We start from the raw sequence: 19011 nt of genomic DNA, 5'->3' as shown, positions 1-19011 counted from the left end.
AAAATACTTTTAAAGCTTCAAACCACAAACATGCTTTATTCTCAGGAATGCACTTTGCAATTGATGAACTTCTGCGCAAGTGAAAGAATATATTATGATTGATAGTAATTTAATAAATGAAGTTGCAATAGTGGCTACATGTGAATGATTATTTATATAATGATTATATAATAATGGTATTAATGTAATGTGATGTTTGACATTAATGTCTTTATGATCAGATATGTGAAAAGCATCTATACAATTGGCCTGTTATATGATCTTGATGTAGGAAGAATTATTATACTTAACATGTATATTATTGTTGTGGTGATAGGTGAGTGTGACAGTATGATATGAGTATTACCTCATGTATATTTAAAAATATATATATTATTCTGGATGGGTCATGACCGAAAGAACGAGATCGCGGATACAAGTGGCCGAGATGGGTTTTCTCCGCAGGGTGGCTGGCGTCTCCCTTAGGGATAAGGTGAGAAGTTCGGTTATCAGGGAGGGACTCGGAGTTGAGCCGCTCCTCCTTCGCGTCGAAAGGAGCCAGTTGAGGTGGTTCGGGCACCTAGTTAGGATGCCACCTGGGCGCCTCCCTAGGGAGGTGTTCCAGGCACGTCCAGCTGGGAAGAGACCAAGGGGTAGACCTAGGACCAGGTGGAGGGATTATATCTCTTTGCTGGCCTGGGAGCGCCTTGGGATCCCCCAGTCAGAGCTGGTTGATGCCGCCAGGGAAAAGAAAGTTTGGGGCTCTCTGCTGGAACTGCTACCCCCGCGACCCGACCACGGATAAGCGGGAGAAGATGGATGGATGGATGGATGGATATTATTCTGATTTTTTTTATTAATTAATTTGATTTATTGGTTTATATAGTATTTTTTCTCTCTGTTTTTATTATTATTTTGAATTAATTAACAATAATTGTCAAGATGTATTTTTCTGTATCTTGTTAATTTTCTTAACAGCCAATACAAAATGTAGTTACAAAGAAAAATGCACATATTTATACACACATAAAACACAAACACTTGTATATGTTTTCATTCATTTAAGTTTGAGATCGTATTCAATCGAATCACCTGTGTAAATCTATAACATTCATGGAAATGAAGGTTGGTAAAAATGACTTCTTTACACACATATAAGTGTACATTCATGTCTTTATTGTGGTCAAAAGCATGTTAACAGAGTAACAGTCAGACATATGTCAGACATATGTAACATCTCAGTTGCTAAGGACAAGTTGTGCGAGATGCACAAACTGAGGGATAAGTGACAGAACATGTTTTATCATTCCATTTGTGATGAGATCCAAAGTTGTTGTGGACACAGTCTTCATTTCCAGAACTATTCGGCTCTCCTAACTCCAAGAGACAAAGTTGACTGCTGACCCATCAGACCACATCCATCTTCCCTCCTTCTGGGTGTCACTGAGTCCGATCCAGGTGTATCCCTCAGTAGGGTCATAGTTCTCGATCAGTGATTTGACGAAATTCTCTTCCCCTTGACTGTGGATAGACACCAGGTTGGCTCCCTGGGACACACAGTGGAGCTCTGCATCAGCCCAGTCCATGTCTGCGGTGATGCACTTGTAGCAGCGGCCATTGAAGGAGTACCAGAACATGGGACAGCTGCCACGCTCAAGCTTCACTTCAGGGTCATCTGAAGGAGACACAGCACCCAGAACAAGACCCAACAGGAAGAGGATGTCTCTTCGTCACAGGAGCAGGATGAAGGGTTGTTTGTTGGTTGAGTTTATTTGAAGTGTTCGATGGGATAGAGACTCTGAAGGAGACAGATGAAAGGCTGCTTTTTTATATATGCATCGGAGAGGGTGTTTCACTGTTGGCTTAATATTATTGGTCAACTGAACTTGGCATATCTGTCTGTTTTACACAACCACGCAGATGGACGTCTGGAACTGTTGTTACACCATGTGCTGTTCCCACATTTATCTGAAACACAGAGACTGAAAAAGACATGGAAACATGTTGTAATAGTTTGAATCAACACAAACAAGCAAGTGAAATACAGCATCTGTGGAATAATTTTTTTCCCTGTTGAACATACTGTTTTGCTAATTCTTTGAATATTACATTTGTACATTGTAGGAGCAAACACAATAGTGGTGGCTTAAAGCCCACCTCTGCTCCGCGCCGTCCTTTAGATGAGCCTGGTCAGATTTAATAAAAGAAGGAGTTCAAAACACCGGCATAAAAGTTATAACAATAATCTGATTTTAATACAGTAAAAAACACAATACGAAATACAGAGTGCCCTGAAACTGAGCACTCCGGGCTCCCCGCTCTACTGCCGTGCGATACAGATATCGGGACCAGCCAGTCAGAAACAGGGAGCATTTTGCATGGGTACACAACAGTATATATGGACATATTTTGGGGTGGAGAGCCACTTCTTATCTTCCACCGGACCCAACTCCTTTAATTTCCCAGGGAAGGTTTCACACAAACTATTCTTTCCTAAACAATCAAACATTGTACACAGATATATTGGTATCAAACATTGTACACAGATATATTGGTGCTTGGGATTATTGGCCCCAGAAAGAACCTTGAAAAAGAACATGTGTGTGTGTTAGTGAGGGGAAGTGTATGTGTGTGTGTGTGCGTGCTGATAAGCGGAGGCGTATGTGTGTGTGTTGCTGATATCTGGGACAAGGAGTTAAACTGTTTATGTGAGAAGGTTTATATATATAGGATTACTTCAAAACAGTCCCAAATAATACATGTTCACTTCAATACAGTTCAAGATAATACCTGTTTACTTTAATACAGTTTAGAACAATATCTGTTTGCTTTAACATGCATAATGAAGATTAAATGAATGTTGTGTTATTACATAATGTGAAAACATTTTTGTTTGAGCCACTTGTGTCCCTGTCTGGGCAAGACTTTACCCCAAATTGCTCCTGGGGATTGCCCACAGTGTTGAGTATGGAAGTCACTTTGGATAAAAGCGTCTAACAAGTAACATACAATGTAATGTAATGTATTTCTCAATTATTGTTGATAATGGTCTTAAAATATTTTATAAAAATAGCTTTTATAATAGTACTATTTTTTGCTACGCAATCTACTTTATGTGTTGTATATGCACCGTTTATACCAAAGCAAATTCCTTGCATGTGTAAACTTACTTGGTAATAAAACTGATTCTGATAACGGTTTCGAACGGACTTCATTTTGAAAATCCTCACCGGATGTCCTTTGTGATGGCTGGTTGCTTGGGTAACAGCAGCGATGGATAACATTAAGCTAGTAGCGTATATTTAGTGCTTTTTATATACCATCATCACAGCTTAAAGGAACGTAAGGATGTGGGAGAAGTTTGAAAAGAACCGATAAACACTTTGAAGGATTGTTCGATTCCATTCTATCAGGTGGGTGGTCACCGGAAGCTATTTTTATCCGTCTTTTTGTGTTAGCATCTCATCCTCAAGTATGCAAATTAGCCTTAATGACAGTGTTAAAAGCGAAAGCAAAATAAGAACCTCATCAATTATCACAATATAGAAGGATTTCCAGAATAATGAGGTTAATCACTAATAAAACAGATGTTCTCACTTGTTCAGTTCAAGCCCCCAGAAAGTGCCAGACTTTGAAGCAAATTGTCGTAGTGGCCCAACGGTGGTACTTATAAGTAATGTTGCAGACTGATGAAATATAGACTATTCAGACAGTCATATTCCACATCTAAATGAATTATTTTGACTGGAACTGAAAAATATACCTTTATAAACATATATACCTCAAACCTGAAATATAATATGGCTGTATATAATAATAACACTTTTGCATTAGCTCATTTTGCAGTATCGCCCACCCCTAGGTACTACAACTCATGTGACGTAATTTTGGCCCAACAATACTTTTTTCCTTTGACTTATATTGGGAAAGAGACGTCTGTAAATCATATTTTACTAAATAAACTACCCATCACGAACAATTTCATAGCCCTTATTTAAATCGTTATGGTCCAAAAGTTGTAAAATGTGGTAAAAGCATAGACTGTGGGTAAAAGATGAAAGCCGAGAGCGGAAAGTCGGAGGCGGGGTTTAATGGAGCGCATGCTATGTAGTGAAATCCTGGATGATACGGGTACTTTCTGAATCTACGGTCGCTACATTTTGGGCTTCACTCGCCACTGAGCAACTCTCATAGGAATGCACAGTGTAACCAGTTGTCTTTATACTTTCATGGTTCAGCTCCCTGATGTCTGTTGTGGGTTTGTTTTGTCTTGCAGTCTCGTCAAATGACGGATCTATTTTATGAGGCAGGCAGGTGTGTCAGACCTCATTTCAATTGGCTTGTTGCAAGATTAAACCACATCTACTCCGGATTTGGAAGTAGCAGTCGCAGCAGGAGCGAGGACAGCGTGCAGGAAGCCGGGGAACGGAGCCGGCATTTGGGCCATGGCCACCGCTCGTTTCCCCGGGAAGAGTGCGGACGTGGCTGCAGGAAACTGGAGCTCTCCTCCTGGCCGGCTGGTGTGTGTGAACGGGACCCCGTGGATCCTCTACCTGCTGGAGGAGTGTGTGGACAATGTGTGGGAGTACTGCAGCGTGGTGATAGGACTCATATCCATGTTCTGCTTTCTGCTGTCCACTCTGCCGTAAGTAGCATCAAGAAGTGTCCCTCTGATAACAACAAGAAACTGTTAAACACACACACACACACACACACACACACACACACACACACACACACACACACACACACACACACACATATATCCTTACACTAAACATCCACTGTGTTAAGATAAGAGCTGGGGAAAGTACTCAGATATAGTACTTAAGTAAAAGTAGAAGTACCAAAGTGTAGCAATACTTTCTTACAAGTAAAAGTCCTGAATTAAAATGTTACTCAAGTGAAAGGACAAAAGTATTGGAATCTAAATATCCCTAAAGTTCCAAAAGTAATGTAGATTGGCCCATTTCCCAATCATATATATTATTTGTTTTGATTGTAAATGTTGATGTATTGATTTGCTGGTCAGGGTGGAACACATGTTATTGACTTTATTTACCTCTGAATTTTAGTGGAGTAGAATTACCAAGTAACATAAAATGGAAATAAGTAAAGTTCTAGTACCTTAAACATTGTTATGATAATTAGAATTTGGATAACAATAAGTACATAACTGTACATGTATAGTTTATTTATCTTTAGAATGTACTGTCAATATGAATGTTACTTCCTAAATCCAACTAGCTCATGTTTATAAAGTAGGGTTAGGGTAAGACATTCCATTTTTATTTCAGTGCCCTTTCTCACTACATTCTTACCATCTTCAATTGTATGATGTTGTTTACATAATATATGAATATTAGATTACAAATAATAAATATATTTTATAGATAGTTATTCAGGTGAAAGTGTTTGTAGTTATGAAATAACTATATCTTGTCCATGCGTTCTTTCTCTCCAGGCAGGTGTACGAGGCCTATAGGAACGGTAAAGGGGAGGAGGCCATGTCGTTTGGCTTTCTCTTCTTCCTCTTCAGTGGAGACTTGACCAGCTTCGCAGGCTGCTACCTCACCAGCCAGCTGCCTATTCAGGTAAACAAACACATGCTCTTTCATTATCTGTTTGTTTGTGTGTGTGTTTGTTTGTGCTGTGAACTCAATGACAGGGCTGTTAAGTTTGACAGCCCTTTGTTCTAGGTTTCATAACCCTATAAGGAACCACTATAACAATATAAACTCCTTGACTCATGAACCAGAAAATATTATTTGGTACATTCTAAGGATTTGGTTTAATTTTAAGGATGTTTCTTTTTCCATGTCCTCTCTCAGGTAATCACAGTGGTGTTCTACATCTTCACAGACCTGATCCTCATCTCCCAGTTTCTTTACTATAAGATCAAGAACAGCTCGAGCAGAAGTAAGCCACATCCTGACAACATGAAGAGCATAAGCATGAGGGAGGAAGTGTTTCCTGCTGTTAAAATCAATTATAATCTGACTTCGTAGATGACACAGGCACAGTTCCAGTTGTTATGTAATTACAGTGTGAGTTGTGACCACCAGAGCCAAAAGTGCATGACTGCCTAATGACTCATGTTGAAAACAAACACGCTGCTTATACTGTATATGAATCACAATCAGAATCACCTTCACTTGTCCCACAGAGGGGACTTTTAAATTGTTACAGCAAAGGGAGGGGGGGCAGTATTGATAGAGACACAAATAAAACTCTTTTAAGTAAAAAAAAAAAGGCAGATCATACAATAAAATACAAATAAGTTAGCAATCAAGGAAAACAAAGGGAAGTAGCAGTATTATAAAATAAGTGGCAAATGTAGAAAGTAGCAGCCGGATAACAGTAGTAAAAGAAAAAGCATATATATATATATATTGCACACATAACTTAAGTTAAGTTATCAATGTATCAATGTGCAATATACAAAATAAAGATTTGTATATAAAAATAAGTAAAAGTCCAATACAAAAAAGAAAAACAGGTTAACTTAAAATGTTATTTTACAGATTTGTATTGAATAGGGATGGGTACCGAGCCCCGGTATTATACGGGCCCCGGGGCTGAATTATTAAAGACCGTGGTACCGTTAAGCTCCAACGTTATCTGTCTTTTTATCGGTACTGGAGACATGTAAAAAAAAATGTATTATGCTACACAAACATTATATTGCAGTTTTAGTGTCTCCAACTCCGTTTCTAATATGCGAAAAGACAGCAAAATGCGTCTATGATTATCTTTAGTATTTTCAATATTTCCAATCCAGACGAGAGATCTCTCCCCCGTCTGTGTGCGAGGGGGCGGGGCAGGTTACACACACGCAGCTGCTACATGCAGCAACACACACACGGCGGAGATGGCGAGGAGAACTAAGCGCTCCAAGGTGGTTAAACTTTACCCGTCTCGATGCTCGTTGCCAAAAGTGCAATAAGTGTTTATCATGTGAGGGCGGTAACACGAGCAATTTGTCTAAACATTTAGTAAAAGTGCTTCACATCCAGACGGAGGAATGCACCGGGTTCGACCGTCTTTCTAGCAGCTCTGTAGCCCCATCCACGAGTAACGTTTCCACGTCAGGTGTTATGTATGCTAGCAGCAACACACACGGTTAACTCATTATACAAACATGGGTTAATGAGTAACTGAGTTATTTATTTTGTTAAAGTTTCAGCTATTCTGTTTACAGTTCTGTCATCACATTATTTAATACGATTTGTTAAAACGTAAAATAAATGTACATTTTGTTCACAATTTGTTTAGCTTCTTTTTTCTCTCCAGAAGAACCGATAAAAGTACCGTTAAAGACCGGATCCATAAGCAGTATCGATAAAAGTACCGTTAAAGACCGGATCCATAAGCAGTATCGATAAAAGTAGTAGTACCGTTAAAACCCGATACCCATCCCTAGTATTAAATAATGCAAAGAAGAAGTAGCAGCCAGAAATAGGAATAAGAAAAGAGTACATATTATTATTATTATGTATTTCATCTTTTTAATTTTAATATACTTTTGTTGTTACTTGCTGTTTGTTACATTTAAATCATGTCTGTTCAATTTGTGTAGTGTAAAGCAACAGTTGAAGACATTATGTGTAGGAGCTGATAGTCATACTGTGTGATGTTGGGGGAGGTTATTATTTGTCTTTGTGCGTCTCATTGCGTGTTCTTTGGTCTTTGTGTGTGTGTTTATCTGTAGAAAGCCCCGTGCTGAAGTGGCTTTGCTTCATGTGGTGCGGCTCTGCATCATTAGTCCTGCTGACTTTACCCAAACTCATCGTAGACAACAGTGCTTCTTTAGACACCAAGGTTGGTAGATTGTGTATTGTATACATGTGAATCTGTGTGTGTGTGCAGGCGTTGTGTTGACCCTCCTTAATATGTTTTCCAGAGTACCTCTAAATCAGTGGAAATCACTGGCTATGTGTGTGGATACCTGGCATCTGTGTTCTACCTCAGCTCCCGGTTACCCCAGCTCTATAAAAACGTAAGTGGCAATTTGTCAGTGTGAAATTTGAGTTGTGGACTTTGCATTGCAACTAGGGTTGCATATCGTTGACTTTTTTACGATACCACTGAACGATACCGATACTCAACCGATACATATTGTGATACTTTCATGTTGCATAAGGGAAAAATGGAATCATCCTGCAATTACTCCCATGAAGCGCTTTATGATATAGTTAACATGTCAAATGAATATTAAATTCAATTGTGGGACTTGGACCTTTTAGTACTGAACAAACAATGAAAAACACGTTGTCTACGAAGAATTCTGCAATATCATTTATAACAACCATCAGGCGTGAATAGTACATCTTGTCAATAGAAAAAGAAAATGGCACCAGTATAATCAATATTTGCCTGTTGAAAGAAAACAAATCCCATCACAGTTCAGTTTTGTGCATTCATCTTCAAGAAGATGAGCATATCGGCTCTCTGGATCCAAACGGGCCCTTTCACAGCGTAGGATATCACCTGCTGAACTGAACACTCTCTCGCTTGGCACGCTGCTTCCCTGAACACAAAGGTACTGTTAGGAAAATATCACTCGACACCAGGTTGAGAATCAATAATCAGGTTCTAATTTAGCAGAGTTAAATCACATACAAAGGATATGGGTTAACTCACACACATGGGGTATGTCGCTCAACGGAGCAGGAAAAAACATTAGGCTTATATAGTCCAAAATACAGGAGATAACAAAGTCGTAAATCGAGGTGGCGCAAATATCAGCCGCGGGTGTCGGAAAAGCATCGGGTCATCTGTGACGTCTTCTGGACTTCCTTCACGCCTCATAGAAATTAGACATGTAGGAGACAACAAGTATGTGTCTGTCTCCTCATAAAGGTCAACAACCTGAATTCCTTGCCTCCTCCTATCCTAAAGAGGCAGCTGCAAGGTCGTACACAGTCCAGAATCACACATGATATCAGTGCATTAAAACACACCCAAAGAGGAGACAACAGTATTTTCTCCAACATTTGCCATACGAGATAGCATTGGTTGGAGGTTGCCACCTTTCCCAGAAATGAACTTCTTCCAGTGGTTACAGACCCCACCATTCAGACTGGCAGTCATATGCAGCCACACTTTAGATTTTCTAAAGTGACTCGTTTGCGGAGTTTCACGGCAAAATTGACATTGTAATTCCGACGGTTTGGGCGCGAGTTTAAGGATATTACGCCTCACTTTTATATTCAAAAAAAGTATCGAAAACCGGATCTGATTTCAGTACGGTATACCGTAGCCGCCAGTAACCGGTATTTCGGTAATACCGGGAACCGGTATGCAACCCTAATTGAAACCATGATAGAAGATCTCAGGGAAAACTCAACTTATTATGTAACAGTTAGAGTTTGTGTATCACTTTTATGTGTGTCAAAAGAACCAGACACTGAAGACAATGGTGCTGTTGTGCTGCGGAAACATCCTGGCACGACTGAGACTGATCTCCGGAGGGGATCGTCTCAGTATGCTGAGAGAAAATCCTGGGCACACACACACACATACACACACACACACACACACACTCACACTCACACTCACACTCACACACACGCACACTTTACCTGAATATTTTTGAATCGATACGGTTGCATTACCCTGTGGGAACTCCTACATGCTTGAACATGCATGTTTTTCAGCAGGAGTCCCAAAAGATGTGACAAGTTACTCATCAGGTTATCTGTTATTATCTATGATTACCTTCAGCAGCACTTGCGCAGACACTTTGCCTAGTGTTGGGTCCTGCACATGTAATACGTGGCACTCACTTTTCAGTGATTTACACTTGTGGGGACAGACTGAACTCAGAGTATACAACTCCATTATTCAGTCAAGGTTAAAAAGTTTCTCCTGTTTCACAATACTGAATGGATGCTTTCTGACACTGACTCACACACGCTGCTGTTTGTGCTGAAAAACACACCATTAAAGAGGCTCTGTTCTGCTTTTCGGGCTTTTTCCCTTTCCTGTGTGTTATTTAGGTTTTTGTGCATGTTAATGGTCTGCAAAGGATAAAATCCCTGTGTTCCCTCCAGAGGGAGTTTCTCTCTCAGACACTCCTCCACTGCCTAAAACACCTCAATTTGACTCCTTTGTTTATTTCTTGAACATAGTGACATCACTATTTAACACTCGCGCTTCTATTGGCTAGCGTTCCAACACATTGAAATGTATAGGCTAACCCGGGATTTCACCGGCTGTGCTGCGGTTTTGGTCTGACCTCCTCCAGAATCATACCCAACCGGGCGCCTTTCAGAAGCGGAGCGTCTTGCGTGCCGGCTCGCAGTTTTTGTTGATTTGTGCATATTTCCTGGACAGGCTACTCTGTACAGACAAAGTTTGTACATACTTTTAATAGTCCAGTTATAAACGACATGAATCAAAGATGTGTTGCTGTATTTTAGTGGTAAAAAATGCATTCATCATGATAATTATTCTATATATATAATTTACACAGTGCCTGTAAACCGGAGGAGAACGCTGGCATTTATTCTCCTACTTGAAAGACTACGGAGGGATAGGGTCTGCAAAATGTGTTTATTTTGGGGATTGCGCTATGGGAGATAGCGTCTATTTGGCCTCGCGTCGAAAATAGACCAGCCGCCTATTTATAGCGGAGCCCAGCGCCGAGACGCTTCTGGGACGCTTCTAGCCGTAACGCGGCGCGTCTGGTGGAATAGTACCCATTGACTAGAGTGGCCGCGATAGCTGTGAACGCCGCGGCGCGGCCGTAACACGGCGCATGTGGCCCCGGTGGAATCTAGGGGTAAGGGTTGCCAGGGTTTAACTTTTTGTCAATGGCAAACAAAATATAAAATAGCTGTGTATGCGTTTGAAACACAGAGCAAACTCATTGTGAGTGAACATGGTTTGTGGTTGACATACAGAAATAGAGACCTCTCTTTTTTTCTCTGACTGATGGTTTTGATGTAGGTGCATTAGGACGGTGGTTCTCAAACTTTTTTCAATAATGTACCCCCTTTGAAAAAAAAATGTCAGCCAGGTACCCCCTGATCAGCGCAAAAACAATTTGTTAGGGAAAAGCCTATATAAAGAGGTACAGTACAGTGCTGTACCATCGGTGTCTGATTTATTAAAACAACAACAGTAACTGAGAAACACTTAAATGCTACATTTCAAATGTTTACAATCCATCACTAAATTCATGGCAAACCAATTTTAACATCATGCAATAACACTAAGACGACATTAGTTGCATTGAACTGATCTTTTTAATAAGTTGTACAATGTAGTGAAACATGGGCTTGTGCTTCACTGAGGATCTTTGTCATTCTGACAGGGAGGCAACTGCAGTTATTACACTTTGTGTTTTGAGATATGTGAAACTCTGTTAATATAAAACCTACCTGCTCAAACTTTGTTACTTTCCCTAAAATTGGTATATTTATTTATTTATTTATTTATTTTGGGGCGTGGGGAATGTAGAGAAAAAATATATATGAGCATGGGATTTTGACCCCTCATTCCTCGTATAAACATATGCATAATGCTGCTCTATACTTTGCAACCACACGCCGTTGCCAAGCAACGCTTATTGTTTAGGTCCTTTGATAAGCAGGCAGTCATATCATTAACTAGAACTAGCTAGATCTGATAGATTTGGACATAAATGCGAGTGAAGTATAACCGGACGCGAGAGAGAGAGATCAGATCAGCTGCTGCTGACGGAGAACATTCAGCTCTGCATGATCACAGCTCCGCCGCTGTGACGGACCGTTGAGCCGAGCAAAAATACACTAAGAGTTAGACCTAACGCACTTGGCTAGTTTATCTACTCTGGAACTAGCTAAACTAGTTATACATGCATTTATTCTTTACTGTCGGGTCACTTATTACAGGTTCAGCGAGCTGCACGAGACTGACGGGCTGTCAGGAGAGGGAGAGGAAAAGAGAGCACCCCGTTTGTTTTTCCCATTTTATTATCCAGAGTTTCTGTATACTTTTGAATAAAGTAGTTAATCTACTATTAGCAGTTTGTTTAAATGCATTTATTATGTTTGTTTTTTCATTAACATAAAATAAATCTCACGTACCCCCTGCAGTACTCCAACGTACCCCTAGGGGTCCGCATACCCCCATTTGAGAACCACTGCATTAGGAGATGAAGCTCCACTAATGGCATACTCTTGAAGTAAATACGTGATACCCACTTTAAAGATGTATAATATAAAACAGGTTATAATCTATATTTCTGCCGCTCTTAATACTAAAAACCGTTGTTCTTCTAGTTTCAGCGACAGTCCACGGAGGGCACCTCTTACATGTTGTTCGCTCTTGCCATGATGGGCAACGGGACGTACGGGCTGAGCGTCATCGTGGTGCTTCCCGCGCTGAAGGGCTCCAAGCAGACCTTCATCATCAAACACCTGGCCTGGCTCATCGGCAGCCTGGGGGTTATCGTACTGGACTTCTTTGTATCCTTTAAAGTGTAATGTGCACTTGAAGACTTGAAAATAGGTTCAATTGTCACTGATTCAAGTTTAGAGTGGAAAAATAGATATATATATAATTTAAAACAACAGAATAAAATTAAGATATTTATAATGATATATTCCTTGGAAGTTAAATTAAAGAATGTTCAATAAAAAAATGAAATAAAGATATTTATAGAAACATAGTTTAAGTGAAGTTTTAAGCCTAAATATTTAAATATAAGAATTTAAAATGAGCATACACCTATATAATAAAATATAAATATTTATGTAAACACAAGTACTTCAAGTAAAATGTCTTATCACAACAGAGAAATAATACAAATATGTGTTACTTAATACATTTAAGTACGAATGTACAATAACAATATATGTATAGAAATAAAGTCTAATGTCCAGTAAAACAGTGTGAAGCTGTGAAAATATTTATACAAACATAAGAATCTTAGATACAATTGTGCAATAAAAAGGTAATACATTTTTTTTAAATATCCAAAAGTAAGAAGTTAAAGGGGACCTATCATGCAAAATGCACTTTTTGATGTCTTGTATACATAAAGATGTGTCCCCGGTGTATCAGGGAACTCACGCAGCGTCATAAAATAAAACCCTCTCTATTTTCCTCCGTACCCAAATCTCTAAAAACGGGGCTACAACGGAGCTGATCCAGATTTGCGTCCGATATGACGTGATATCGGAAATGTAGGCTGGTTTTACACCCACGGCCCTATCAGAAACTTTGCTATCAGAAACAATGCTCGACTGTTTTGGACGTAATATGGTCGGTGCATGTTTACATTAGCATCGCTAACACTCAGAGCTAACCTGTACTGGAGAGCATGTGTGTGAAGAAGCAGGAAATAAAAAGGAACTCACCTTGTGGTGTAACCGGCAAGAGAGAAAGCCTTTGAGCTCCATACTGTTTCAGATCCTTGATAATCCATGATATGGCGTTTCATCACCGCAGTATCTGCCGGTAGAATCTCCTGCATGAGCTCAGCCCCCTCCTTTTTTTTAAGCTTTATACCCCAAATCAGCACTTTTGAAACAGGAAGTGAAATAGAGGGATGTGAGGCATGGCTAGAATGGGTGATCTGTTTGGCATTTTGAGCAAAACACTTCATAGACATGTTTTTCATGTATTTTTTATATATCTGAGACCTATGCTATTTCCTAAAAATAGCATGATAGGTGACCTTTAAAGTAAAATGTCCAATACAAAAATAAAGTATTTATATGAACATAAGAAGTAAACATGTACCCATTGTACCACATCATGTTGGTGTTTGCTCCTTAACTTCAGTCAGGTGACTGCCCAGTTCGTGATGTACAGGAAGAACAGCTCAGCAAAGGGCAGCAAGCTGCTCAGCGTGCCGGAGGTGGAGCCTCTGCTGTGTGAAGAGGTGGAGCTGTCGCTGTTATCAGACCCATAATCAAACATGGACTGCCCAATGTACAGTTTCTGATTCATCCGTGATTCTCTGGGGCTATTGACAACTTCAGAGACATTGTAGAAGCTACATGCAGCCATGTTGAAGTACCAGCAGGAACAAACTTGATAAACCCCATATATGGAAATATCAGGTGGAAACATTTTTTTCAAGTTAAATTAATAAAGCACATTTCTGTTTGGTTTTCTCTAGGCAGGCCAGTAAGCATCAATGAAATACCTTTTGTTACAGTTATCCACTGGGATTACTTGATTTTTTTTGGGTGGGGGACAATATTTGTATTGGCCACTGGGGACACCTAGAGAAGGGGGGCTTAATGCCAGACCTCTCCTCACAAATGCAAGCTTTATGGAAGAACTGCCTGTTATTTATTACACGTGTTTGACAGGGTGCTTAAATACTGCTGTGTCATATTGCAATATCATATGAGAAGACGTAGTAATGCGATTTTCCATTTGGTATTTGAGTGCCATAAAGTTCATATTGTGTGACCACAGAAGAAGAAATCTTTCAATCTTTGTTGTTCATTTCAGAATGTGGTCCAAGCTCCCTTACTTTTATGGATAATCGTGTGCCTCTTTAAGTTAACACAATCTTATTTATAGAGACTGTCAAAAAGTATTTATTTTTAAATTAAGTTGCATGTCTTGACAGTATTTTTGTTAAAAGAGGCCCTATTGTGCTTATATGTAGGTTTCTGTGCATAATGGTCGGCTAAGGCTAAAATCCCAAAGTTCCGGAAGTTAGTGACATCACTATGGAACACTTGCGCTTCTATTGGCTAGCGCTCCAACACATTGTAAGGGGCGGGACATCTCTAAGTGGTTGACCAATCACAACAGAGACGGCCAGCTAACCAATCGCGCACAAAATATAAATATATATACCTGGAAATGAGCATAATAGGGCCCCTTTAATCCTCTCTGTTTTACTTATAAAAGCAGTTTCTCTTTTTACCTTCTTCTCTCTCATTCCTAAAATGTTATGAGCTGCATTATCTGGTGTCCTCTTATGCAACATTTACAATTATGACATGCATAAATAGTCATTAAAGAAGTCATTACTTTTTGATGATTCCAAATGTATCTGAGAATAGGGACATTAATGGGATGTCTTAAAGACGCAGTCAAAGTAATGAGGCTTATAATTAGTTTGCTCATGATTTTTCTGGTGTGTTTGCAGATGCTCTTGTCAAGTCACTTTGATTGTTAACACACTTTTTACTTGTTGTTGCGGTTGAACAAACAAATACATGAAAACCAAGCAGAACAAAAATGGAACAGAACAAATATCAAAGGATATTTTGTCGATCAGTGCTGTTTTCTCCAAAATGAAAGTAATATATCTTTCTACCTCATTTAATGTGAACATAATGTATTCCTCTTGAAGAGCTTGCTCAAACATATTGTATAATCACATTTGAAATATGCAATTACTTTAAAAGCGACTATTTCTGTAGAAAATCCTAGTTATTAATTGGTTATTACTTCTGGCTGTTATTTTTATTCTAAGTTTGTCAGTAGATGCCATAAGTGTAATTAAGTTGGGGGATTTTTTACTGTAAATTCATATTTTTTTGGTAAATGTATGCAATTAGAGTATATGTTTTTTCCAATAGATTGAATTTTTGCTAAATATTTTTGTATTGCACTATTTAAACCTTGATTATTCCTTAAAATTGATAGGAAACACTTTTCAAAGTAGCACAAACTAAAATGTTATGACTGTAGAAACTGCAGTATTTATAAGACTGGGTTTTGTCACACTGTACTGCTAAGATGTATTTATTTTCTTTAAAGTATAATGTTATTTTCTTTTGATTGTGTACATGGCCAAATACTGCATATTGTAACTGGCAATGTCTTCTCAATGTATGTATGATAATAACTATGTACATAACTGCAATATATACTCGGTAAAAAGGTCAAAATACACTGTGTCTAGTCTTTATTTTTAAATAAGACTGAAAAGAACAAAACTCACACGTTTATGAGCAAAACAAACATATTTTCTCTTGTATTTATTTGCATTGCATTTAATATTGACGTCATCCAAAATTGAATGTAATCAGGTGACATTACTTTTATATTCTGAAATTCAGATAAGGTTACTGATTACACTTTTGACTAGGTTACTAGTTATTGTAATGCCTTACATGTTTACACTAACCCTCCCAACCCTGTGCAGATTGTGCAGTTTCTTAGCATGTTATCAGAGGTGGAAGAAGTATTCAGATGCTTTACTTGAATAAAAGTACCAATACATTATTGTCAAAATACTTCATTGTAAAACTTCATGTAAAACTCCTGCTTTTAAAATCTTAAGTAAAAGAATAAACGTATTATCAGGAAAATGTACTTAAAGTTCAAGTGTAAAAGTAATCAAAGTGCCGAAACAATGCCTTTATGTGTGTATAATTATATATACTATGTCTAGATAACATTGTTTCATCAAGTAGCATTTTACTGTTGCAGACAAACAACGTTCTGATTTACTTTATGTACAAAATATAGATTTTTTAAAGTTGCATTTTGGTAATATAGTGCTGTTTAATAAATGTAGTGCATGTACAATTACATTATTTTCCTTTTTAAATGCTTGAGTACAGCACTTGACTAATTGTACTTAGTTACTTCCCTTGTCTGCATGTTATAGCAATAGCAGTATCACAACAGGTCGTTTTAATGGGGCAACTCCAAATGTCCCAACCCCGCACCCTCACATGCCTGTAGCCGTTTTTTGATCGAGGTCTCCGGCGACCAATTGATAAAACCTGCCCCCCCCCCCCCTGGGGGCGGGGATAGGGAAATGTGGTATTTCTTCTTTTTTTTTAGGGGGAGGAGGAGGGACTTCCTTCAGAGTTGTACCAGGATGGCAGGCAGCTGCTCGGCTGACACGTAACTAAAGTTAAAGGTGCTATGGAGGCCTCGTCGGGGACTTGAGCTTTTATACTTTTTTCCCACAAGCTGCTTTGAATTGCATCGGGGAAAACAACAACCAAGAGAGGGGAGGAAACTACACACACACACACACACGCCTTTGCAGGAGTGAAGTGAAGCAAATCTGGAGCGGTTACTTTGAAGTCGCTAATGGCTTTTGTATTGCTACAATAATGCATATGTTGGTGGATTTAAGCACTTTTTTTCAGTGCCTGGAAATGGTATAGGAGTGAGAGCTGTTGTTGTTGTTGTTGTTGTTGTTGCAGTCGTCACTTTACAAGTTGAGTAGGGGAAGTTTTTCCAGCAGCAGAGACGGGGTTTTCTCGCTCGGACAGCGGGGAGGGGTCCAACATGGGTAGCGGGGTTTGCTCCCGGAGGCAGCGGAGGATCTTCCAGTGTCTCCTGCTGCTCACCGTGGTTTGCGGGATGATGTACGGGGGCATGATGTCCTACGAGATGCACAGGCAGCTCAAGAGGACCGAAGCCACGGCGCTGAAGTACCAGCAGCACCAGGAGTCCCTGTCGGCGCAGCTCCAAGGTAAACAGAGACGGTGATTTTGCATGAGAAATGACACGCCAGACTTCCTTAAGAAAACTGTGGTTTTAAGGTTGTAGTGGCGGTTGTGAGTTCAATACACATCTTAAAACAAATGTTATGATGTATAATGATTCAATAGGAGCTGTAGTTCATTTCGGCTTCATGCAAACACCTCAATGTGTATCAAATCAAAGTCATATTACCAGAGGTGCAAGAAGTATTCATATTAGTTTAGTATGCTATTTCTTGTACACTTAATGTAAATAATATCCTACCTTTTAATTTTGTTAGCTGTAATTTGGCCATTCATAACGTTATTTGACTTTGTACTGATTGTTATCTCACTGTCAGTATGTATATATTTTACTTTTAGTAGCTACAGTTTTATTTTCTATTTTGACATGTCATTTTGTTCTACTTTTTTTCATTCACATTATGTGCATTGCCTTGTTTTAACATGCTGTGGTGACGAAAACAATTCTCAAATTGGGATCAATAAAGTTGATCTTATCTTAAGTACATAGATCTTGTACTTAAGTACAAGTAGAAGTACCAGATTGTAGTAATACTCTGTTATGAGTAAAAGTCCTGCATTCATAATATTACTCAAGTAAAAGTAAAAAAAGTATTGGTATCTCAATATAATTAAAGCAGTAAAAGTAGGCTACTCATTATGCAGATTGGCCCATTTCAGAATAATATATATGATATGTTTTGATTATAATTATTGATGCATTAATCTGTTCATCAAAATTGGTAAAGGTGCAGCTAGTTTTAATTACTTTATGTACTGCTGGGAAGCATATGCATTAAATCCAGGTGTAGCTGTTGATTTATATTGTTTATCATTAATCCAAATCTGCAAAGTAACTAAAGGTATTAATTAAATGTAGTCGAGTAAAAGTACTCAATTTACCTTTGAATTGAAATAAAGTAGAAATACAAAGTAACATAAAAAGGAAATACTCAAGTAAAGTAGAAGTCCTTTTTTTTTTACATAAGTACAGTACTTGAGTAAATGTACCTGGTTTACACCACTGCATATTACCCACAATGCACATGCAATGCCAGGTCTACTTGTTAAATGTCAAATCAAATGCAAAAATGACACAGTCTGTCTGCCATCTGATCTACTACGCTGTAATTACACCGTAAAGCCAGGCAGAGATGTGTCCTTAACCTGACCTTAGGTGGCCTAATCCCGTGATAAAGCAGGTTACATTCTGAGTAGATTGTAACCCAGTGACAGGCAGGTTATTTTTTAAAGCTGTAGTCGTACAGTAAAACTCTACCCAGGAGTGTTTTACTGCTGACTGGAGGCTATGACACACACGCACACACACACACACACACACACACACACACACACACACACACACACACACACTCACACTCACACTCACACTCACACTCACACACCCACACCTGGTTGAAGTCTGTGTGTCCCCAGGCTCACCTCGCCAGTATTCAAATGAGTGTAATTTAAAGGCGCTAGGTCAACCAACACATCTGCTTGTGTCAGCCACAGCTGGAGGAAAAGTCGAGGAAAAGAGGGCAGAACTGAGATTTAATACAAAGGCGTGACCATGTCTCGTACAGTAGTGTCTTTATGAAACTATTTAAAGGAGTAT

The 19011-nt window shown here is 39.0% G+C and overlaps 2 protein-coding genes and 1 pseudogene across 4 annotated transcripts in view; 2 read left to right on the top strand and 1 right to left on the bottom strand.

The window, feature by feature from the left end:
* Nucleotides 1-1145: 1145 nt before the first annotated feature.
* LOC117551625 lies at nt 1146-1709 on the bottom strand (annotated as a pseudogene).
* A 1516-nt stretch (nt 1710-3225) lies between these two features.
* LOC117551633 (lysosomal amino acid transporter 1 homolog) lies at nt 3226-15837 on the top strand. The gene is made up of 8 exons (XM_034224572.1): nt 3226-3392; nt 4256-4624; nt 5444-5573; nt 5811-5898; nt 7691-7800; nt 7883-7978; nt 12249-12434; nt 13760-15837. Exons 2-8 carry the CDS (start codon nt 4425-4427, stop codon nt 13883-13885), a joined length of 936 nt encoding a protein of 311 aa, XP_034080463.1. The 5' UTR covers nt 3226-3392; nt 4256-4424; the 3' UTR covers nt 13886-15837.
* A 921-nt stretch (nt 15838-16758) lies between these two features.
* The window catches only part of golim4a (golgi integral membrane protein 4a), a 34356-nt gene continuing 32103 nt past the window's right edge, over nt 16759-19011 (top strand). For all 3 annotated transcript variants that reach the window (XM_034224570.1, XM_034224571.1, XM_034224569.1), the window contains exon 1: nt 16759-17380. In XM_034224570.1, coding sequence (XP_034080461.1) covers nt 17194-17380 — 187 coding nt within the window. In that variant the 5' untranslated portion in view covers nt 16759-17193. The remainder of the gene's footprint in view (nt 17381-19011) is intronic.

This window comes from Gymnodraco acuticeps, unplaced genomic scaffold, assembly GCF_902827175.1.
Source record: "Gymnodraco acuticeps unplaced genomic scaffold, fGymAcu1.1, whole genome shotgun sequence".
Taxonomy (NCBI): domain Eukaryota; kingdom Metazoa; phylum Chordata; class Actinopteri; order Perciformes; family Bathydraconidae; genus Gymnodraco; species Gymnodraco acuticeps.
This window is presented reverse-complemented; position numbering and strand designations above follow the sequence as displayed.

Excerpts from the sequence above, each read along its gene's own strand:
- LOC117551633 (XM_034224572.1), top strand. The coding sequence starts at position 4,425 with ATGGCCACCGCTCGTTTCCCCGGGAAGAGTGCGGACGTGGCTGCAGGA. Across the intron at positions 7,979-12,248 it reads TACCCCAGCTCTATAAAAAC|TTTCAGCGACAGTCCACGGA; the intron begins GTAAGTGGCAAT and ends TTGTTCTTCTAG. Across the intron at positions 12,435-13,759 it reads TTATCGTACTGGACTTCTTT|GTGACTGCCCAGTTCGTGAT; the intron begins GTATCCTTTAAA and ends AACTTCAGTCAG.